Source organism: Seriola aureovittata, chromosome 8, assembly GCF_021018895.1.
Source record: "Seriola aureovittata isolate HTS-2021-v1 ecotype China chromosome 8, ASM2101889v1, whole genome shotgun sequence".
Classification (NCBI taxonomy): Eukaryota; Metazoa; Chordata; class Actinopteri; order Carangiformes; family Carangidae; genus Seriola; species Seriola aureovittata.
Window position 1 is genome coordinate 17,666,032 of NC_079371.1, and position 25,099 is coordinate 17,691,130.

The window sequence follows — 25,099 nt, forward strand, 5'->3', positions numbered from 1 at the left end:
TTAAATGTGAAAGTGAGCCTATGATTTCTTGTAGCATGTTAAAATAGTCACGCAGGACCTATAGTATTTCAGTACTGCAGCTGAGTTAACAACTCCATATTATGTTTAGGAGTTGCCCTACAATCTACATGTTAAACTTTATTCTGTACCCTGTCTCCACAGCAAGGCTGGATTATCTTCAATGCTAAGGGCCCCACTAGTTCACTGTGTATTAATTGATGGTAATTCAAATGCTTAAAAAGATAATTGGGAATATAAGAGACGAGTATAATTAAGATGGGTCCTGTTGTCTTTTTGTCTTGAAGAGGGTCCCTACCCAATATTACAGCCTGACTTTTGAGGCCAATACCAATGTCAGTATTGGCCAATTTAAAAAATGTCATTACCATGTATAACTTTTTTTTTTTTTTACATGAACGTATATAAACAAATGTTTTTGTTGAACTATGAAGTATGGAATGAAGACACTGTTTCTAAATAAACTCAAGCATTTTTGGGATTTATGTTGATACTTATCTGCAGACAAAGCAAATATCGGTCTGGCTGATTTTATTATCGGCTTACTTAGTAGCCTAACACTAGTCACAGTCTACTTTTAAAACCTTCAATATTTCAGTGTTGTGCACATACAGTTTGTGTGCTAAGTCAATATGCATATAAGGCCTATTTTATAATAGGAAGTCACTGAGTGTCAGAGTGAGTCTCTGTGTGGGGGCCCAGCTATTTATTTTTTCCCTGGGGGCATGGTCATCAGGTGGATGTACATGGAGGGGAGTATTGTTCTTTATTCCACTGCCCTATACTCAAGGCTGACTGCGCTGACTGCCCAGGGGCCACAGACCTCCAGGTTTCCTCCACATTATGTGGGACCACATAATTTCATTTACAACAAATTTGTGAGAAATTAGTTAGTTTACCTTCAAAGAAAATGAAGGGGAGCTAGCAAATATTCACATTTGAGAAGCTGATACCAGTGAATTTTATGACGTTTTTGTCTGAAAAAAAGACTACAATGATTAATAACAAAATGTCTTAATAATATTCTATCAATCATCGATTAATCAGCTTTTTTTCTGGGTGCTTTGTGACCTAATGAAACTGTCGTTGGTAATTTTATCAACTTAAAATTAAATCTATAACATAATAAAAAAAAAAAGGAAGGGGTGTGAATATTTAGAAAATCAACGTGTTCATACTTCCAAACCCTGCCTATATGTATGTGTCCCTGATACATGAAATATAAAAGTTTTAGTATTGTTTACTGCAGCAGGTGCTGTGAGCAGCCAGCTGAAGCCCTTCACGCATGCGCAGCCTGACAGACCTGACAACAAGCTATCGGATGTGAGCCTCTGATTCTGATGATATGGGCACAACGCTGACATTTAAATTCCTTGGATAACCTAGCGTCATACGAACGAAGCCTTACAAACGTTTTATTATCACTATTCACATATTATAATCTCCCTTCTGCAATCACACTATGCCGGTAAGTCACCAGGCCTCTTTGCATTTTTTGTTTTGTTTGGAAAGGGGTTCCACCCTTCCTCCGACCTCACTGATGTGATGCTAACCGGTTAGCACCGTTAGCTTACCAGCTGCCGTTCTTATAAGGACATTTTACACCGTTCACAGCGCTGGCTTTTGCCAGTCACCACAAACCATTTAGCACGAATTTTTAACCACAAGGAGTTTTGACTGGAATTTCTTAAATTAGCTGTCTGTGGTCAGCGGTTTTAACATAAGCGATTGCCTAGCAACCTAGCAAACGGTAAAGCTGATAACGTTCAAGTGACTGTTAGCTAGCTTCTCGTTTGATGTTTTGTCCGTCTCACTTAACAATCTACCAGCACACACACAGCTAGGAGTTTTTAAAATTATTTTTACCTACAACAGTTTGCCAACTATGCTATGTGCCCATGTGGGTTAACTGAGATTGTAGTTTTAATAGTTAGTTGTCACTACACATTATCTTACATCTCATGATATGACTATCTCTTATTGCGTTCCGTTTTTTTTACAGAGCAATAAGCTTGAGAAACCTGACAAGCAGGAAGTCAGTGATAATGTCAAGGTGGTGGTGAGATGTCGTCCCCTCAACCAGAAAGAGAAGATGATGGGCCACAAACAGGCCGTCATTGTGGACGAAATCCGTGGGACCATAACAGTTAACAAGCTGGAGACTCCTCAGGAGCCTCCCAAGACCTTCACCTTTGACACTGTGTTTGGACCAGACAGCAAACAGCTTGATGTCTACAACCTCACAGCCCGCCCCATCATCAACTCAGTATTAGAGGGTTACAATGGTACATTTAATGTGACATTGCCATTCATTTTTATCAATAAATCATTGCTGTAAAATCAGAATCCTCAGTGTTGGACACTGACACAGACATACATTTCATAGCCTCTTTTAAGTGTAATCTTAATTAGATAATAGGGATAATATAATAATTGCTATTGTTTTTTTTAAATCTTCATTTCCATTTTCCATACTGGCACCAGTGGTGTGATTTTACACTCTGCTGTCCATTTCAGGCACCATTTTTGCATATGGACAAACTGGCACAGGAAAAACATTCACCATGGAGGGTGTGAGAGCAGTGCCAGAACTCAGAGGGATTATCCCGAACTCCTTTGCACATATTTTTGGTCACATTGCCAAGGCAGAGGGAGACACCAGGTAAGAGAGTAATCAGTCAGTTAACAAAAACAATTTTGTCCACACAGAAGTTAGCTTCCCCCCTCAGTCCAGCCAACAATTACCACTTAAGTGTTTACTTGATTGCGAAATAAAATGAAGGCTTTGGTGTTGTGTTTATATTTCTAATATGCACACTCCACCATAAGCAACATTTGAAGTAAAGCACTCAGCATGGCACTTACTACTATTATACTGCCCTGTTTTTCTACTAAAACTTTGTTATGGAATGCGATTACCAGAATAAAATGCCCCATATAAACACTGTAAACAAGTGTGATGAGTAAAACATTTTTCATTTTCGTTTTTTCATTTGTAGTTTTACATTTATCTGACTTTTTATACACATTTAACATTCACAGGTTTTTGGTTCGTGTTTCATACCTGGAGATTTACAATGAGGAAGTGCGGGACTTGTTGGGCAAGGATCAGATGCAGAGGCTAGAGGTAAAGGATATTTAAATTTGAGACCATGACAAACACAAGGTTTATAACACCTTAGTTTCCACTTTTTATTGCAAGCAGTTGAAGTACAGTGAATAACCTTAAATGGTACAAAGGTAAGCAGTAAACTACCTAAGGTAAAAAAAAAAAAAAAAAAGGTCTAGGTCACCAAAAACTGAAAAATCTTGGTTAACTTACAGCAATGGAAGTAAATGAAGCCTTGAAAGTTAGTGCAAACACTTCCCTATAGGTGATGACTTAGAAACCCCCTGTCTATACAAAGGCAGTGTTGGAACAAACTGTCTTACTACACCTTCTGATGCATTATACAATACTGTACTGCAGGAAGTAGTACTGTATATTGCTATCATAATGGTGAGGAAAGACAAGTAAAAAAGGAAGGCAGACTGGTTGGTCAGAGGTTCATTCTACAGCAAGAAAATCACCCAAAATATTACAAAAAGAGAACTAGACGGTGGCTTCACATGATTGAAGAGCAGCACAGTCTCCAGACTTAAACCCCATTGAGCTGGTTTAGATGAACTGGACCGAAGCTGAAGGCAAAGCAAACTGCGAGTGCAACACATCTGTGGGAACTTTTGCAACAGTGTAGGAAAGAACTTTCCAGACATGATTCATTTCCATTGTAGAAGTAACAGCATTAGGGTGTTCAGCTGCTTGATGAGTCAAAAATTTTGATCAAATTTAGAATTTTTATTTCTTTTTTTGTTTTAAAAATCTTTATATTTATTTCTTCTGTGCTTTAATTTCAGAAACACTGAGACATTGCACAATGTAGATTTCAGTAACAACTGTAAAAATATAGGTGTTGCGAAAACTTTTGAACTTTTTATAATGTAGAGTTCAATGATTAATAACAAAACTGTCATGGAGGTTGTAACACTGCAGTCATTTTTCCCAAATGTGAACACTTGTAAAGGTAGCTGAACAGATTTCTCGTATTATTGTACAGTTTTCCATGATAAAGTTCTATTTTTTCATTTAAGGTTAAAGAAAGGCCAGATGTTGGTGTGTACATCAAAGACCTCTCTGGTTACGTTGTGAACAATGCTGATGACATGGACAGGATTATGACACTGGGGCACAAAAACCGTAAGTAGAACGACTTATTGCATTAAGACAGAAATGGATGCCGACAAAATCAAATATCAATTTTTAATTTAGATATTTACCTATGGCATATGTGGTAAAATCACAAATCACATAATGTAATCTTTCATTATATATGATATTGTGTGGCATTTAAAATATAATACATAGAAACTGTTAAGCTATGTGCTTATGTGTAAAAATACTTAAGATGCTGTTAAAAGTCAGAAACTGCTTGAACAGAAATTTGATGAAATTAAGATAATGATAAAAAAAAAATAATCATTTCATCTCACATTTGAAAGTTCACAATCGTTTATTTCACTATGTTTAGGGTCTGTTGGTGCCACAAACATGAATGAACACAGCTCTCGCTCTCATGCTATCTTCACCATCACTATCGAGTGTAGTGAGAAGGGTGTGGACGGAAACCAGCATGTGCGCATGGGAAAACTTCATCTGGTTGACCTGGCAGTATGTATCTGGGCAGAAATTTCAGAAAATAAACTACTTCCTAGAAAAATAGATGAGACTGATGTAAATACAATATGTGTCTTGTCGCCCATGATTTACCTAGCCAGCACCAATGAATCTAACACCCTCCCCCTCCTACAGGGTTCAGAAAGACAAGGCAAGACTGGAGCCACAGGTCAGCGTTTAAAGGAAGCAACAAAAATCAATCTCTCTCTCTCCACACTGGGTAATGTCATCTCTGCCTTGGTGGATGGCAAGAGCACACACGTCCCTTACAGGAACTCCAAACTAACCCGTCTGCTGCAGGATTCACTCGGAGGAAACTCTAAAACCATGATGGTACAGTGAAAGTTTCAAAACAGCACTAGAAACGTGTACTAGAGTTGCACAAAAACTCTGGTCTTCTAAGCAACAAATTTCAGAGACCAATAAATGTGCAAATTTAATGCGTCAATGTGTAAATTCAAACCATTTTGCCATACTCGACATTGACATTACTGTTTTTGTCTCACATTTAAATTATTTTTTCTTCCCACCAGTGTGCAAATATAGGCCCTGCAGACTATAACTACGACGAGACCATCAGTACCCTCCGCTATGCCAATAGGGCTAAAAACATCAAGAACAAAGCCAGGATCAATGAGGATCCCAAGGATGCTCTGCTGCGCCAGTTTCAGAAGGAGATTGAGGAGCTGAAGAAGAAACTGGAGGAAGGTAATGAGCTCAACAGTATAACAATAATTATGTAGTATGGATTACAGGGATTTTTTTTTAAAGCTTTGCAAATTTACAGCACACATATCTGCTCTATAAATCACTTGTCCAGAGTTCTCCTTTGAGAAAAAAAATCAAACCATTATGGAGGGAGAAATTTAGATTTTAGATTTTGTGATGGCGCCCCTTGGTTTTGCATTATTTTGATGGACATCTACGTCGATGGGAATCTTATTTCAGTACAACCAACTCTTGCATAAAGCAGTAACATCAGGTTTCTATCATAGGTTGAGTAGACGGTAATGCTCAATCAGTCAGTTACCCAACACAAAAGCTCTTAATAATAACCCAGATTAGCTCTCCTGCTCAATTCTCCTTCTTGTAAGTAGAACACACATCTGATCCTCCACCTTATCACGTTGAAAGAGCGACCAAACAAATATTCATTGGGAAAAAGTGCACAGCTAACCTCAGTTTAATGACTAGATAGCTAATGAGCTGGTTGGTTGCAGCTGGTTAGCTCCATTAGAGAGCATTTAAACGCACCTGAAAATATCGCTTCGGTCTGGTTACATGCTGGTGTGGTTCTTTCTCTTTAAAATCACTGCTAACAGCACACTGTCCGCCCATGACTTGTAGCTACAGTGCAGGTTTGTTTACTTTGTTACTTTTTCTCCACTGGCACTAGCTTGCCACCTGCTGTCAATCAAACACTGACATACCCCTCCAGCCGGCTGGGACAAAAAGCAGCATTTCTGATATTTCCTCAAGGACTTTGAAGACTGCCATAGTATTTTAAAATGTTGTTTTGTACGATTCTAGGTGAAGAGATCTCTGGCTCAGAGGGCAGTGGATCAGAAGAGATGGATGAAGGTGATGATGACGGAGGGGAGGCAGGAGAGAGCCGCAGAAGAAGAAGAGGTAAGAATTTTAGTACTGCACGAAAGATTCAAGGGTGCAGTGAGTTGGAGCAAGTGACTGAAAATCTAATGACACGATCTTGTACGCCTGTGAGGAGTGTTTTTTCATGCTATGGATTTATATGCGGTTTTGATAAATGGTTGGATATATATCTGTAAAATCTAGTTTCGTCTCTTATCAGAATGTTAATTGTAATATGAGTCAGCATTAAGTTCATGTGATAATTATCAAGCTTAAGTTGCTTTTTAGGTCAGTGGTTAACCTCTACTCATGGTTAACAGGCTGTCATAAACATAACCCTTTTCTCATTTAGGAGTTCCCCTTATATGCTTACCCTGTACTCTTTTATAAGTGGAAATGGTTTAATAGAGATGAACAACCATAATTAAGTCATCACATTGTGTTGCAATGCTGACAGGTTATGTTACAGGTTGGTTATACTGGTCTCTCTTTATTTGTCATTGTTATTCTTTCCAGTACTTTAGTATTGGGTTATTCTGAATTAATAATAACCAAATCATTCAGCTTCTGTGAGTATGGTGTGCAGTACTGAATCTTTAATTTGCATGTGTGTACCCACAGCTGCCTGATTTGTTAGACCTACATAAGCACCTACATTTAGCTCTCCATCTATATGTCAAACTGTTTCTCACTGTGGAGTTGGTGGGCATGGTGCTTCCTATGCTTTTTTCCAGACAGCAGCAGCAGCAGCAGCAATAGGTCAGAATTTGCCTGCTCCTCCTCAGTGTCACCACCCACTGAGAACAAACCTCAGAATAGTGAGTTGGAGCAGCAATCTGCTCTACCAACCCACCTGCCCACAAACTTAAGCCCCTTTCACACATGGAAGCCACATAACTGCTGGTTTTAAATATGAACACAGGGCAGTGTTTTTGGTGTATACACTGAGCTCTTCTGTACAGGAAAATACAATGTTGAGTGTTGTTATCAGTTCTGTCACTGTTGGAGGATATCAGGCTGCAAAAAATACCACCACAGATTAAGAATGTATCAGTTCTCATATTGCACAGGCTGTCTAAATGATTAGAGAGGATGTCTTGCAATTCATGGGCTGTTTATCTTCATGCCTTAGTTGTTGAGCACTGATAGTGCTTTGTTAGGCTTGCCCCCACTTTAGCATTCCCAATAGTTGTCAAAACACCCTGTAGCTCCCCTTGTCAATTTTATCAAAAATTAAATATGACATAGTCTGTCAGTTTGTTTTTTCTCTCTTCATCTCCTGATTTGCTTGCATGCTGTCTGTAGCTTTTGTAACTAAACAATTTTTCAGTTTATTTTGTGTAAACAGTTGAAATGAATGAAAGTTGAAAATCAAGAGCAACTTGACTGATATGTTTTTCACTGTGTATGCAGGTGGTTTTTAGGGGGATTTCCTGATTACTTTGGTTTTGTCTAACACCTAAGTCATTTGTAGTATTTCCTTTGTAAAGTGGTTGACATCATTTTTCACTCTAGTGTTTATTATATAGTATGTTAAGTAAGTTTCAGAGCTCTCTCAAGAAGGGCGCAAACAATCAAAAGATGTATACCGTAATACTGCAGGCCTGGATGAAAAGTTTAGATTTACCTAACATCAGAAAACCCATTTTTGGGACATATACGGTCAAGGGAGGAATTGTTTTTTGGTTCTAACTTAGATCCTGTTGTAGAATCTTGAATGATTTTAAATTAATTATTTTTATTTATTTTAAATATTATTTAATTTTTTTAATGTATTATTTTAAGCCTTGATCAGATAGTCAGCAGTAGAGAGATCACAGGGAGAGGGAATGATGAGGGAAGAGAGAGATAGGGAATGACAGAGCGCACATAGGCTTAGTCCTAACTGCAGCTGCCATGGCAAAATGGAAATATAAGAAAAGGGATAGGGAATGACATCAAACAAAGGTCCCGGGTTGGACGCGAGTCAGATGTTGTGTGTCATGGTCACTGCCTTAACAACAAGACCACCAGGGTTCTCCTTTTAAAGGATTTCTTAAAATCTTTTTTCCCATATTTATTACATGTACCCCCTGTCTGTCACTGTGTCAGATCCAGATCTAAATGAGCATGCATATTTTATTATTATTATTTTGTAATTTAAGAAGGTTGTGCAGCCTAGGAAGAGTGAGAGGTGTACTCTCTGTATTGTGTCAATTATTTTATTGACATTTGAGCTGTCCTACATCCTAGGTAGGCAAATAAGTGAACTTTGAGAATTTATGGATTACACTGCATGTGTGAAAGGGGCTTTATACTTTCCCTTTGTAAGCCTATGCCTCTCTTGTAGACACAGTCCAGACCCCCACCCAATCCCCACCCCCCGCTACCGACAGAACTCCTGTATTGTTATGTCCCAAATACATATTGTTAGAATTAACACGAAAATGCTTGCAACCTTGCAAAGATGTTTTGGAACAGATCCCTGAATTCACATTGGACTGTTGCACAGTTGAGCCAATCCTTCTAAAGGATTGACACTTTCCTACAGTATAAGACACAGTACATTTTGTCTTACTTTTTTTACGCATGACCTAAATGACAGTTTTGGCATCATAGGCTATTTCTGCACAGTAATCTCATCAGTTTCAGTGTACACCTCTTCCAGACTTTATTATGTAGTCTGTAACTACTGTACTCCAAAGATACAATTCACCTACATCATGTTTCATCATGTGAAGTGATTTATTTTTTATTTCCTGCCATTTTTAGTTCTCTCTATAGTTTGATTTCTCTTCCCACTCCTTTCTTATATGTGGTTTTCCACTTTGTAGAGTCATAAGACTTTTGAGATTAATCTGTAATATGTTGTCTCTCTTTCTCCTCCTGGTGCAAATGCCGCCTGTCTGACTTGCTATACACCTCTTAATTCAAGAAGAAAGAGGTTGGTGTGAGAATCTACATGGTCCTCCTGTCTGGTAGCAATGGTGTCTCTACTCGCATAAATTATCCAGATGGCCGCCATGTGTTTTTAATTTTTAATTTTCACTCATTCTGACTAATCTGATGACAGGCTCACTGCCATGGGTATCATGTTAAATATCCTCCTAACCTCCATGTCATTCAGAGAATCTTGACAGCTGCCTCTATTTTAAATTTTGCTTACACTAACAATAATTATTTAATACTGTGCATTAGCAAGTCAGAACTTTGTGCAGCTGGATCTCACTGGCACTCACTGTTAGGACTGAGGTTCTTTCCGAAAACTCATAAATTTGACTTCTGTAGTGCAAATTTATGAACTAAACTGCACAGATTAAATAATACTAATGCTGATTAAAAAAACACAGTATAAAATGAATGAATCTGCATTCCAATCATTCTAACCTATACACAGAAGGTACAGCTAAAACAACCTGTGCATTAAAGACACTATGGTTCCCTGTATGTCTCTCTTAAGGGAGGAAGAAGGTTTCTCCAGACAAGATGGTGGAAATGCAGGCAAAAATTGAAGAGGAAAGAAAGGCTCTGGAGGCCAAGTTGGACATGGAGGAGGAGGAGAGGAACAAGGCAAGAGCAGAACTGGAGAAGAGGGAGAAGGACCTGCTTAAAGCCCAGTGAGTCCACTAAAAGAAACATATTTTTGGATGAAATCCTTGAATGTGGTATACACAGTATTGCAAATGAAATAACTTGTAATGTTTTCTTTCATTGTTTGTGGACCTTGCGGTATGAAGGTTTGTCCTGTATACCCTACCTCCTAGTTATCAGTAATATCACTCATTTAATACCTGATCTTCCCCTACCTCTTAGGCAGGAGCACCACCTTCTGCTGGAAAAACTGTCGGCTTTAGAGAAGAAGGTGATCGTGGGTGGGGTGGACCTCTTGGCCAAGGCTGAGGAGCAGGAGAAGCTCTTGCAGGAGTCCAACAATGAACTTGAAGAACGTCGCAGGAGAGCAGAGCAGCTGCGGAAGGAACTAGAGGAGAAAGAGGTAAGTGTAGATGACAGTTAGCAATACCTTTTTTTTTTTTTTTTTAAACTGTCTGACAACCTAGGGCTAATTAAACTCAACTAATAATGAGTATTTATATTAGTCATGTCATGCTGGGAACAGCACCTGCAGTGGATTACAGGATATGACATGAGAAACCACCATCTGCAGTCTACAAAAGCCAAGGGGCAGGTTTCCTTTCAGTTTGAAGAGATGCAAACATCAGGATTCGAAAACTATTTATAATATGTATGAAAAGTTTTTCATATCTGCCCCCTTCATCTATAGAGGTTTTTTAAAGTCACAACCACAGACCATAGGTTGCTTGCAGGAACTTCCTTCTGCATAAACATTGAAAACCTCTCCCTCTTAAAACAGCAAGAGCGTCTGGACATAGAAGAGAAATACACAAGCCTGCAGGAGGAGGCTCAAGGAAAGACCAAGAAGCTGAAGAAAGTATGGACCATGCTGATGGCTGCCAAATCAGAAGTAAGCACAACACTGAGAGTGATCATTTAAAAACCCCTGTCAGGGCAGCAGGGTGGTGTCATATGAAGGGACAATCATACAGTACAGGACATTTACAGTCATTTGCACCAAGACTGTTGGAACACTGAATTCCTATTCAAAATTTAATAATATATTTCTTTAATCAGAGTAATTGTAAGATTAACTATAATTTATGAAGTCAATCCATGTCTCTAGTTAGTTTTGATTGATCAGGTGAAGAGACGATAATGATCCATAATGTGGTTGTTTTGTTTTGTCTGTTAGATGGCAGATCTACAGCAAGAGCATCACAGAGAGATTGAAGGTCTCTTGGAGAACATCCGCCAGCTGAGCCGAGAGCTTCGGCTCCAGATGCTCATTATAGACAATTTTATTCCCCAGGAATACCAGGTGTGTGTGTTTGTTTGTGTACTTGCATGTATAGCACTGCGGCTCTGTCTAATTTTCAATACTTTACCTTATACCTATAACTTCAGTTGTTCCTCATATCTGTGCACACAAAGAAAAGGCACTAAATTAAATAAAAACATTAGTGTCTTTTTCTCTGGTAGCATCACGGTTTTTCTGTACTAAAATAAGATCCAGTTTGGACATCCCTTTAGAAGGACAGTCTAGGAGGACAGAATAGATGGTACATAGAGAATACGCTTCAATTAATTACATTTTTAGAATTTACAGGTTTGAAATGTAACTACTAAAACCTCAAAATAAACAGCAGCTATAAAAAAACACATTTCTAACAATCATTTCCTGCAGATGGCACATGTGTCCAAATTAAATAAGCTCTTTTTCTTGTCGCTGTTGCACATTGAATGAACTTGCTGACACTGTAGCTCTGCAGCTGGATGATATAAGCTGTTTTTTGGGTGCTTTGCATGCATGACAATATCTATTCTTGTTCATAGTCTTATATTTTCTCATATTTCCCTGTGTAGGAGATGATAGAGAATTACGTGCATTGGAATGAAGACATTGGAGAATGGCAGCTGGTAAGATCACTTGGCATAACTCTTGCACACACTGTGGTTTGTTCATTAACATCAACTTAAAAGTGCAAACTGAGTTTAGGACTACTTCTCAGTATTTTGTGTTTTTGTATCTTATCTTTCAGAAATGTGTGGCATACACTGGCAACAATATGAGAAAACAGACCCCTGCTCCAGACAAAAAAGAAAAAGATGTGAGTTTTTGTGTAATGGCTGATGCAAATTTTTTCTTTTTCCTCATTTACAATGTATTTTTGACCTCTCTCTTCTGTCTGTGCCTCCCGTAGCCTTTTGAGGTGGATCTGTCCCATGTGTATCTGGCTTACACAGAGGAGAGCATGCGGCAGTCACTGATGAAACTAGAGAGGCCAAGAACCTCTAAAAGTAGCAAGAGTGGTCGACCCAAGACAGGGCGAAGGTAATCTACTTTCTACACAGCCTGAAGCTGCACATCCCGTTGAACATTACTCATACAACAGTCCACCATGTAGTTTCTCAGGGTCATGTCATATGATTTAATGCACTTGGGTTAACACTGAGATTCATATGTATGTCTCTGTTGATCAATTCATAAATCTGATCGAATCAATCTTGGTTTCCTGGGTTACATGCAAACCTGGGTCAGCCTAGTCCACAGGGTGGTGGGTCTGCACCAGGAACTGTTTAGTTACAACAAAAGTTTAGCAGGCTAGCTAATAACTATCCATCTATTAACACAAACACATGCATGACTCTGGGGTTACACTCATCAGGCTACAGCAGGGGAACATTAATACTAATTTAAATCACAAGCTGTTCTCCCGCTGCTGCTTATTATGTGACAGGGAGTGAGATAGCTGATTTCAGTGTAATTTCAATGTTACTTCTGCTGTCATTATCCCAGAAGGCATTCTTGTAAATAATCTCTTCCACAGACCATTCACTAGCATAGTTACACTTAAGAGGAGTAATGATTTTGTATGTGTCTTGGAGAGACTGATGCATTCGCACCTTTTCAAACCACCTCGTAAAGTGGTTTAAACAGTTTTTTCACTCAGCCTTTTTTCATATAGAATCTCTCTGTTTTGCCACATGACAACACAAGTGACTAAGTGTGAATGGGGTATTTCTGAAAAGCAAAAACTTTCATTCTGGTAATTTATGCACAGTCATAGCTCTGCAAATATTAGCCCCTCGCCATTGCAACGCTTTTTAACAGTCTTTCATTTGTACTTAAGTGAGACTACATCAAATACTGCTAAGTAAACAGAAGAATTGTTGGTTGTGGATGTTTGGGGTCACTGTATAATTAGTCTATATATAGCATGTCGATAATGATACGTTAGCATGTTATTTGCTGTTATCATGATATTCTGTTATTCTGAGAAATGAGATGGCTGAAAGCTCTCTGAAGCTGTTGATAACATTTATCATGCACTCATCTCCACACAGGAAAAGATCTGCTAAGCCAGACGCTGTGATCGAATCCCTTCTGCAGTAAAGACAGCGTAGAGGAGGGCTACGTTTGACTGCAACTTTCATGTTACCCTATGAAAAGAAGTCATTTGTCAAGTCTAAAAGTTATTGCTGAACATTATTTAAAAGATTATCTTAATGCACTGTATAGCTGACATGGTTCAAATTTGAAATATAAATAAATTTGTGCTGTTGTTTGGAGAGCACTCATGGTAGGATTAAGACCTTTTGGCCAAGAGGACGTGTTATTTGTATTATGGTGTAAGAATTTTAATGTTGCTTGGGCGCATTTCAATGGCAGCAGCCTCTATCTTAAATAAGTTCAATCATTTAAGTACAACTACTTTAAGGAGGAAATATTCCATAAATATATTTCACTTGCAACATCAATAGTTTAGAAAACGATCAACAATCTGAAAGAATCTGCAGATTTGATGGGATGCTGAAAGCAGAATTTGCACACAGGAACAGCATTCATATTTCCTATGTTGAGTGTATTTAACTCAAGGGTTTTGCGATGAATACCACACAGATTAAGTCTTAACCTCTGTTTTACTGATTTCCTACTATGTGACAAACTGATTCATATTAAATGGGCTGTGCTAATATGAACACATTATAACTGAATTCTAATTCAATTCTAATAATTAATTTTCACTTAAATTAATCTTTTTGTGCACAAGCTGTAGCCTTAGTGTTTCTTCCCACTGAATACATGAAATCATCAACATGGAGAGAAACAAAAGTAAACACTAATGTAGGGGGAACAAGGAGAAGAGTGTATGTAGTATCAAGTATGTAACTGAAAAGTGCGCTTTCTACTTTTTCCTTTAGGTCAGAAGCATAGGGGCATGCATGCCAGCCAGCTCTTATGTTAGTGCCATTTGCTAATTTAAGCAAGTCATCTTTTTATTTTTATATGTCAGAACACTCTGTGTTATATTGAGATGCATCATGCATAGTGTATGCCTTAGTATAATACTGTGGTATGAGGTTTTTGTGGAGATCATTTAATGTCATGATGTCGGTAGTGGAGACAAACTGGCTTTTATTTTGTATCATAATGTATGTCAAATGTTTACACCCACCAAACCCCTGGATATTTTATTTATTAAATTATTTTACATGTTTTACCTCCCATTCTTGTTTATCTTTCTTTGTGTTAAATCACTGATATTCCTAATTGTTTATTGGATCTTCGAAAATAGGTTGTAATGACACGTAACAGCTATAAGCAGCTTATTTTTAATTGCATTTCTGTAAACCCAGTGAGTAATTGATTTCTTAAAAAATAGTCTCATGTTGAAAAGTCTTGTTGGTTGACTGGATGGATTGCCGATACCAAAAAAACCCACTGTAAGCAGGCATGTAGAAAAATAAGAAACCTTGACAATGAACTGCTGTCATAATTTATTGATACATAAATATAAATGGTACAAAAATAAGAAATGTAAGAAAATAGATATTACATTTTACAATAAATAGAAATAATTTATGTATATTACATGTGTTAAATAATACATATGACCTCTCCCTCTGTTACATTTTCTCAATTTTCCTGTGGGAACAATTTTCGATATCCTTCACTAATTGATGTAGAGTGATTTCGTTGCGTTTGTCCAGCGTACAGTTGACATTCCCATTCTGAAACAAAATCATTTTGTTAACTTTAATTTTAAGTTCACAAACATCTACCCTAGCACAGAACTAAAACAATGCAGACCATGCTTGACACTAAATAGCATATTCAATTTTAGAACAAATGTCCTACACAGTCACTGCAAGCCATTTTAAATTTTGTTTATGAATTTTGGTTTGGTTTAGGAGTAAAATGCATTATGAGTTCCTCTTTACCTTGTTGTACTGATCCAAAAGACGGGTGAGTTTTTCTACTTCCCTTATATTTTTCGTACTCAGAGATTTCCCAGCCAAACAGAAGAACTCTAGCTGTGTAGAGAAGGACACAGTTAGCAGTGGTATCCAACAAGCTGGAGTTCGGTTCAGAAACATCTTAATCTTCAGTAGTTTACATGTTCCATACAAAATGTTGGAATTACACCTACTAAACCTGACAGATGCCAAATACCACTCTGTACAATAATCACAATAATTATAAAAGGTTTCCAACATACCCAGCATTTGACATGTCCTGTTTTAAATGGCACTGATTCATTTGGCAGCTGGAATGACAAGAGAAAACTGTCAGTATATTGCAAAACATACAACCAAACCACTTGTAGTTTCGTAGTTGTCTTACCTTTTGGTGCTTAAGATGTTCTGCTTCTTTATAAATCTGCATCATGATGTCGTTGCTGATGGTGTTGTTCCTGTGGTGCTTTGGTGCTGCACAGGTCATTCCAATAATCATCACCATCATCATCATCATCATCAGTGTAAAACTTTGAATGTTGAAGTTCCTCATTTCTTTGAAAGAGACTGAGACAGTGCTGCCAGGTTGAGCACAAAAGTTGAATACCTTTCACACTCTTCTTACTGTTCCTACTTATATTGTCATCATGCTGACACTCAGACACTCTCAGACCACAATCTATAGACACGTCAGAGGAAGAACACACCAAATAAGGATGATGTGTTACTATCAAATGTTCCACTAGTTAAATAGACTTCTCAGTGATAAGCAATTACCTGTTAATTCCTTATCAGCAAAGCTCTCACCAAGAATATTCAGCTACCATCTAGTGATAACATCTTATGAAGGTTGTCCTAATATGCAAGGATGACCAAATAATATAATTGCAATATAATTTATATATGTTACAATATAATAGAATTTGATTTTGACAACCTGTCGTATTCAAATTGTATTAACTGTAGTTTTTTAATGGCTGGATTCTCAGTTAAATGTAATGTTATGGACTTTTTATACACAACTGACATTTTGACGTCGCAGCAAAAAACCACAGTTGTAGCTGATGAAATAAACGATGACCCCAATTCCATTGCGGTGTGTGACAGTGAGCCAGCATGTAGCCATTATTAATGTATTCATTAGTAATACCTTTTCCTGTCACGTCAAAATGAATGTGGTGTGTAGGCACATAGGAAATAGTTAGAGCTTTATCCCACACATTAGGAAGAGGAAAATGTGACATGAGGAAAAATCCCATTCACTTTCATTTTCTCTGAATTCCTCTGAATATATGAAGATATACGTTTTTGTTTTGCTTTTTTGTCACACGTAAATGTTTCAGATCATCAAACCAATTTTAATATCAGACAAAGATGACCTGAGAAAATACAAAATGCAGTTTTTAAATGATGATTTCATTTAAAAGCCATCCAAACCAACCTGGCCCTATGTGAAAAAGAAATTGCCCCCTAAACCTAAAAACTGGTTGTGCCACCCTTGGCGGCAACAACTGCAATCAAGCGTTTGCGAAAACTGGCAATGAGTCTTTCACATTGCTGTGGAGGAATTTTGGCCCACACTTCTTTGCAGAATTGTTTTATTTCAGCCACATTGGAGGGTTTTCGAGCATCAACTGATGTTTAAGGTCATGCCACAGCATCTCGATTGGATTTAAGTCCAAACTTTGACCAGGCCGCTTCAAAACTTTCATTTAGTTTTTTTTGAGCCATTCAGAGGTGGACTTGCTGGTGTGCTTCGGATCATTGTCTTGCTGCATTACCCAAGTGCACTTGCGCTTAAGGTCACGAACCATTTTTGCCCAGTCTCTTTCTTATTGTTGAATTATGAACACTGACCTTACCTGAGGCAAGTGAGGTCTGCAGTGCTTTAGATGTTGTTCCGGGTTCTTTTGTGACCTCCTGAATGAGTTGTCGATGCGCTCTTGGAGTAATTTTGTGGTTATAATGGCTCTCACTGTGGTTCGCTGGAGTCCCAAAGCCTTAGAAATGGCTTTGGAACCCTTTCCAGACTGATAGATGTCAATGACTTGTTTCTCATCTGTTCTTGAATTTCTTTGGATCAGGGCATGATGTGTTGCTTTTTGAGATCTTTTAGCTTACTTCATGTTGTCAGACAGGTTCTTTACAGCTGTCCAAAGAATGTGGTTAATCACAGTTAATTCATGATTTAACAAGGGCCAGGTTGGTTTGGATAGCTTTTTTCCCCTTAATAAATGAAATCATCATTTAAAAACTGCTTTTTGTATTTACTCAGGTCATCTTTGTCTGATATTAAAATTTGTTTGATGATCTGTAACATTTAAGTGTGACAAAAAAGCAAAAACAAAAGAAATCTGTAAGGGGGTAAATACTTTTTCACAGCACTGTATGTACATATATTGCATTTGCATATGGCTCAGTTTGAATGGTGACATGAAAAGCAGCTTTGGACTTGTTTTATATGATTGAAGTTTTAGCTGAACTTAAGTTCATATCTTTGCATACTCTTAAAACATTCTCATGTCCACATTTTGCATTTTGCTGTGGAATAATTTGATGTTACAGCACCAATGGACAAACCTTGAGGAAGAGCTCCATCTTCAGGTAATATTTTGTAACTAGCAGGATTCACAATATTCACCCTCAGTTTAGTTTGAAGAGTATGTGTCTGGTTGGGGATCCAAGTTGCCACATTTCATGAGTCCAAGAGTTGCCTTAGAAGTTTCAACAAAAGCATGATTTAATATTCAAACTGCTCAAGTGATTACATTTAGATAGCTGCTTGAGGCACAAAGAGGTAAAACACTCCAATGATTCAGAGAAACTTTGTGGTTTCTTCTCTCTTATTGCATGACTCATCTCACAACCCGCCTAAGGGTGTAATGGCACCCATAGGATGTTAGGATCTATTGAACTACATAAGTGTCTAAAAGGTAGTCCCATTTCAAGCAGCCGCAACTGATGGTTACACATGGAACAATCCAATAAATTAAAAGAGGCTAATGTAAGTCACTGGGGCAATTTTTCTGGATTATGACTTTTAATTGTAATACTTCACAATTATACATTATGTTTATAATACTTGTGTCCTTTTACTTAAGAAGGATTTTGAATGCAGGACTTTTTTTTTACTCTCTTCCCACATGTTGTTATAACCTATATGAATATTGCTACACCATGTGAAGAAAGTTGTCTGAAGCTGCAGCTGTTAAACTATGTCCTCCAGGCGTAGATAATGTGTATCATTGCAGCTCTGATTAGAGAAACAAAACAGCGCGCCGTTCCCTGCATCAACAAATGAGTGAAATTGAAGTGCAGCCAGCACCAGTTTCCTTTCCGGAGAAAATGATTCCCTCGGTTTACCGACGAATCGGTGGTCTGTGGTGAACCTGCGCCACTCAGAGCGGGAGAGCGTCTGACGCGCTCAGCCAATAGGAGAATTCAGAGGATTTAGGCTAGATGCGCCATTTTACTGCGTCCACAGCTATCCGGCAAGATGGTCTCTTTGCTTTGTCTCCCCTGACCGGAGTTGTTTCGGTATTCAGTTGCTATTCTTGCCTCCAAACCATCGAGAATCTGAAAACTGGACTGAACCGTTCGTCTGTAACAAAAAACACAACACATCTCTGTCAGTCAAGAAATGACGGCGGCGAAAAGCAGGTAGGGGCACAGTTAAATCGGTTTGTTTGGACAAGTATTTTTTTACATTGAATACTGTGCTGCTTTCGCTAGCGGCAAGCCGGGCCATGAGTACCCATTGCTAGTTAGCAAGCTAGGCTAGTCGAGTAGTGGCTACTAGCTGCGCAGCCGGCAATATTCAAGTTGGTACACATGCATATTCAAATGTACACATGCGTATTCCAAGATGTTTGTCAATGTGAATAAAACATGCGCTTCTGTGTAAGGATGCAATTGCTTGGTTTGTGTTGTAGCTAGTTAAATGTTGCAGTGCTACTTTGGGTGCTGCTAAAAAGTGCCAGGCTGCGGTTAGTGCGCTGGTTCGAGCCACGGTATCGTCGGAGGAAGGAAAGGCCTGTGCATGCATTTTTCGGTGCATGCCCATGCACTGGACCCTGCATGCACTGCCCAGATTGCAAGGTTGCCAGGGCAACGTGGAGCACTGAGAAGAAGTTGTTCAGCGTTAACGGCGGTAGCTAAATCAGCTAATGTTAGCAAGCCTCAACTTGGCTTCCCCGAGAGTCAGGAGTTCCTGTGTTGTCGAAACAGGGTAAGGCTGCGCTGAGGAGAAAGAGCTGCAAATGCAGAAGCGTGAGGTACTTGTTGGGCGAGTGGGCTCTGTATCTGTTTTTCGACTGACACATGATTATGGAATTTAATTCAGGCCTGGTTGCTGTTGGCAGGACTGAGTGAAGGCTGAGCACAGCTCATAGCGATCTAATCAGCACATTATGATGACGCAAAACGGCGAAATAAACAGCGATGCCTCTGTCTCAGAGTGATGTGCTGCAAATAAATGCACGTAAAACCATGTAGGTAACGCACTGTTTCGGCTCGATTGGCGTATAACAACACAAATCAAATGCAGTGATTTTCAATGTTTACCAACGATATGCTGTTCTCTCTATAGCCAGCATTGTCGTAGTCTTTCTTGAAGACTAAGGAAAGGCTTGTTCATTAACATCAACTTAAAAGTGCAAACTGAGTTTAGGACTACTTCTCAGTATTTTGTGTTTTTGTATCTTATCTTTCAGAAATGTGTGGCATACACTGGCAACAATATGAGAAAACAGACCCCTGCTCCAGACATAAAAGAAAAAGATGTGAGTTTTTGTGTAATGGCTGATGCAAATTTTTTCTTTTTCCTCATTTACAATGTATTTTTGACCTCTCTCTTCTCTCTGTGCCTCCCGTAGCCTTTTGAGGTGGATCTGTCCCATGTGTATCCGGCTTACACAGAGGAGAGCATGCGGCAGTCACTGATGAAACTATAGAGGCCAAGAACCTCTAAAAGTAGCAAGAGTGGTCGACCCAAGACAGGGCGAAGGTAATCTACTTTCTACACAGCCTGAAGCTGCACATCCTGTTGAACATTACTCATACAACAGTCCACCATGTAGTTTCTCAGGGTCATGTCATATGATTTAATGCACTTGGGTTAACACTGAGATTCATATGTATGTCTCTGTTGATCAATTCATAAATCTGATCGAATCAATCTTGGTTTCCTGGGTTACATGCAAACCTGGGTCAGCCTAGTCCACAGGGTGGTGGGTCTGCACCAGGAACTGTTTAGTTACAACAAAAGTTTAGCAGGCTAGCTAATAACTATCCATCTATTAACACAAACACATGCATGACTCTGGGGTTACACTCATCAGGCTACAGCAGGGGAACATTAATACTAATTTAAATCACAAGCTGTTCTCCCGCTGCTGCTTATTATGTGACAGGGAGTGAGATAGCTGATTTCAGTGTAATTTCAATGTTACTTCTGCTGTCATTATCCCAGAAGGCATTCTTGTAAATAATCTCTTCCACAGACCATTCACTAGCATAGTTACACTTAAGAGGAGTAATGATTTTGTATGTGTCTTGGAGAGACTGATGCATTCGCACCTTTTCAAACCACCTCGTAAAGTGGTTTAAACAGTTTTTTCACTCAGCCTTTTTTCATATAGAATCTCTCTGTTTTGCCACATGACAACACAAGTGACTAAGTGTGAATGGGGTATTTCTGAAAAGCAAAAACTTTCATTCTGGTAATTTATGCACAGTCATAGCTCTGCAAATATTAGCCCTTCGCCATTGCAACGCTTTTTAACAGTCTTTCATTTGTACTTAAGTGAGACTACATCAAATACTGCTAAGTAAACAGAAGAATTGTTGGTTGTGGATGTTTGGGGTCACTGTATAATTAGTCTATATATAGCATGTCGATAATGATACGTTAGCATGTTATTTGCTGTTATCATGATATTCTGTTATTCTGAGAAATGAGATGGCTGAAAGCTCTCTGAAGCTGTTGATAACATTTATCATGCACTCATCTCCACACAGGAAAAGATCTGCTAAGCCAGACGCTGTGATCGAATCCCTTCTGCAGTAAAGACAGCGTAGAGGAGGGCTACGTTTGACTGCAACTTTCATGTTACCCTATGAAAAGAAGTCATTTGTCAAGTCTAAAAGTTATTGCTGAACATTATTTAAAAGATTATCTTAATGCACTGTATAGCTGACATGGTTCAAATTTGAAATATAAATAAATTTGTGCTGTTGTTTGGAGAGCACTCATGGTAGGATTAAGACCTTTTGGCCAAGAGGACGTGTTATTTGTATTATGGTGTAAGAATTTTAATGTTGCTTGGGCGCATTTCAATGGCAGCAGCCTCTATCTTAAATAAGTTCAATCATTTAAGTACAACTACTTTAAGGAGGAAATATTCCATAAATATATTTCACTTGCAACATCAATAGTTTAAAAAACGATCAACAATCTGAAAGAATCTGCAGATTTGATGGGATGCTGAAAGCAGAATTTGCACACAGGAACAGCATTCATATTTCCTATGTTGAGTGTATTTAACTCAAGGGTTTTGCGATGAATACCACACAGATTAAGTCTTAACCTCTGTTTTACTGATTTCCTACTATGTGACAAACTGATTCATATTAAATGGGCTGTGCTAATATGAACACATTATAACTGAATTCTAATTCAATTCTAATAATTAATTTTCACTTAAATTAATCTTTTTGTGCACAAGCTGTAGCCTTAATGTTTCTTCCCACTGAATACATGAAATCATCAACATGGAGAGAAACAAAAGTAAACACTAATGTAGGGGGAACAAGGAGAAGAGTGTATGTAGTATCAAGTATGTAACTGAAAAGTGCGTTTTCTACTTTTTCCTTTAGGTCAGAAGCATAGGGGCATGCATGCCAGCCAGCTCTTATGTTAGTGCCATTTGCTAATTTAAGCAAGTCATCTTTTTATTTTTATATGTCAGAACACTCTGTGTTATATTGAGATGCATCATGCATAGTGTATGCCTTAGTATAATACTGTGGTATGAGGTTTTTGTGGAGATCATTTAATGTCATGATGTCGGTAGTGGAGACAAACTGGCTTTTATTTTGTATCATAATGTATGTCAAATGTTTACACCCACCAAACCCCTGGATATTTTATTTATTAAATTATTTTACATGTTTTACCTCCCATTCTTGTTTATCTTTCTTTGTGTCAAATCACTGATATTCCTAATTGTTTATTGGATCTTCGAAAATAGGTTGTAATGACACGTAACAGCTATAAGCAGCTTATTTTTAATTGCATTTCTGTAAACCCAGTGAGTAATTGATTTCTTAAAAAATAGTCTCATGTTGAAAAGTCTTGTTGGTTGACTGGATGGATTGCCGATACCAAAAAAACCCACTGTAAGCAGGCATGTAGAAAAATAAGAAACCTTGACAATGAACTGCTGTCATAATTTATTGATACATAAATATAAATGGTACAAAAATAAGAAATGTAAGAAAATAGATATTACATTTTACAATAAATAGAAATAATTTATGTATATTACATGTGTTAAATAATACATATGACCTCTCCCTCTGTTACATTTTTCTCAATTTTCCCGTGGGAACATTTTTCGATATCCTTCACTAATTGATGTAGAGGGATTAGGTTGTTTTCCAGCGTACAGTTGACATTCCCATTCTGAAACAAAATCATTTTGTTAACTTTAATTTTAAGTTCACAAACATCTACCCTAGCACAGAACTAAAACAATGCAGACCATGCTTGACACTAAATAGCATATTCAATTTTAGAACAAATGTCCTACACAGTCACTGCAAGCCATTTTAAATTTTGTTTATGAATTTTGGTTTGGTTTAGGAGTAAAATGCATTATGAGTTCCTCTTTACCTTGTTGTACTGATCCAAAAGACGGGTGAGTTTTTCTACTTCCCTTATATTTTTCATACTCAGAGATTTCCCAGCCAAACAGAAGAACTCTAGCTGTGTAGAGAAGGACACAGTTAGCAGTGGTATCCAACAAGCTGGAGTTCGGTTCAGAAACATCTTAATCTTCAGTAGTTTACATGTTCCATACAAAATGTTGGAATTACACCTACTAAACCTGACAGATGCCAAATACCACTCTGTACAATAATCACAATAATTATAAAAGGTTTCCAACATACCCAGCATTTGACATGTCCTGTTTTAAATGGCACTGATTCATTTGGCAGCTGGAATGACAAGAGAAAACTGTCAGTATATTGCAAAACATACAACCAAACCACTTGTAGTTTCGTAGTTGTCTTACCTTTTGGTGCTTAAGATGTTCTGCTTCTTTATAAATCTGCATCATGATGTCGTTGCTGATGGTGTTGTTCCTGTGGTGCTTTGGTGCTGCACAGGTCATTCCAATAATCATCACCATCATCATCATCATCAGTGTAAAACTTTGAATGTTGAAGTTCCTCATTTCTTTGAAAGAGACTGAGACAGTGCTGCCAGGTTGAGCACAAAAGTTGAATACCTTTCACACTCTTCTTACTGTTCCTACTTATATTGTCATCATGCTGACACTCAGACACTCTCAGACCACAATCTATAGACACGTCAGAGGAAGAACACACCAAATAAGGATGATGTGTTACTATCAAATGTTCCACTAGTTAAATAGACTTCTCAGTGATAAGCAATTATATGTTAATTCCTTATCAGCAAAGCTCTCACCAAGAATATTCAGCTACCATCTAGTGATAACATCTTATGAAGGTTGTCCTAATATGCAAGGATGACCAAATAATATAATTGCAATATAATTTATATATGTTACAATATAATAGAATTTGATTTTGACAACCTTTCGTATTCAAATTGTATTAACTGTAGTTTTTTAATAGCTGGGTTCTCAGTTAAATGTAATGTTATGGACTTTTTATACACAACTGACATTTTGACGTCGCAGCAAAAAAACCACAGTTGTAGCTGATGTCCAAAAAATCCAATTCACTTTAATTTTCTCTGAATTTCTCTGAATATACGAAGATATATGGTTTTTTTTTTGCATTTTGTCACACGTAAATGTTTCAGATCATCAAACCAATTTCAATATCAGACAAAGATGACCTGAGAAAATACAAAATGCAGTTTTTAAATGATGATTTCATTTAAAAGCCATCCAAACCAACCTGGCCCTATGTGAAAAAGAAATTGCCCCCTAAACCTAAAAACTGGTTGTGCCACCCTTGGCAGCAACAACTGCAATCAAGCGTTTGCGAAAACTGGCAATGAGTCTTTCACATTGCTGTGGAGGAATTTTGGCCCACACTTCTTTGCAGAATTGTTTTATTTCAGCCACATTGGAGGGTTTTCGAGCATCAACTGATGTTTAAGGTCATGCCACAGCATCTCGATTGGATTTAAGTCCAAACTTTGACCAGGCCGCTTCAAAACTTTCATTTAGTTTTTTTTGAGCCATTCAGAGGTGGACTTGCTGGTGTGCTTCGGATCATTGTCTTGCTGCATTACCCAAGTGCACTTGCGCTTAAGGTCACGAACCATTTTTGCCCAGTCTCTTTCTTATTGTTGAATTATGAACACTGACCTTACCTGAGGCAAGTGAGGTCTGCAGTGCTTTAGATGTTGTTCCGGGTTCTTTTGTGACCTCCTGAATGAGTTGTCGATGCGCTCTTGGAGTAATTTTGTGGATAATGGCTCTCACTGTGGTTCGCTGGAGTCCCAAAGCCTTAGAAATGGCTTTGGAACCCTTTCCAGACTGATAGATGTCAATGACTTGTTTCTCATCTGTTCTTGAATTTCTTTGGATCAGGGCATGATGTGTTGCTTTTTGAGATCTTTTAGCTTACTTCATGTTGTCAGACAGGTTCTTTACAGCTGTCCAAAGAATGTGGTTAATCACAGTTAATTCATGATTTAACAAGGGCCAGGTTGGTTTGGATAGCTTTTTTCCCCTTAATAAATGAAATCATCATTTAAAAACT

At 38.1% G+C, this 25,099-nt stretch overlaps 1 protein-coding gene and 1 long non-coding RNA gene across 3 annotated transcripts; both read left to right on the plus strand.

Moving 5' to 3' along the window:
- Nucleotides 1-1,320: 1,320 nt before the first annotated feature.
- On the plus strand, nucleotides 1,321-14,386 carry kif3a (kinesin family member 3A). 2 transcript variants are annotated; one of them, XM_056383109.1, is made up of 18 exons: nucleotides 1,321-1,486; nucleotides 2,021-2,303; nucleotides 2,536-2,680; nucleotides 3,061-3,145; nucleotides 4,150-4,255; nucleotides 4,587-4,726; nucleotides 4,868-5,065; nucleotides 5,266-5,440; nucleotides 6,263-6,361; nucleotides 7,057-7,140; nucleotides 9,762-9,918; nucleotides 10,115-10,295; nucleotides 10,674-10,784; nucleotides 11,070-11,195; nucleotides 11,741-11,794; nucleotides 11,917-11,985; nucleotides 12,079-12,209; nucleotides 13,223-14,386. In XM_056383109.1, the coding sequence occupies exons 1-18, from the start codon at nucleotides 1,481-1,483 to the stop codon at nucleotides 13,269-13,271; spliced, it is 2,199 nt and encodes a 732-aa protein (XP_056239084.1). In that variant the 5' UTR covers nucleotides 1,321-1,480; the 3' UTR covers nucleotides 13,272-14,386. The 2 variants fall into 2 exon arrangements, with proteins under 2 accessions (XP_056239084.1, XP_056239083.1); XM_056383108.1 differs by lacking the exon at nucleotides 7,057-7,140.
- A 4,101-nt stretch (nucleotides 14,387-18,487) lies between these two features.
- On the plus strand, nucleotides 18,488-22,297 carry LOC130174091 (uncharacterized). Its single transcript, XR_008828541.1, has 4 exons — nucleotides 18,488-18,775; nucleotides 19,828-19,896; nucleotides 19,990-20,120; nucleotides 21,134-22,297. It is a non-coding gene; the product is annotated as an uncharacterized LOC130174091 (long non-coding RNA).
- The last annotated feature ends 2,802 nt before the right edge of the window (nucleotides 22,298-25,099 follow it).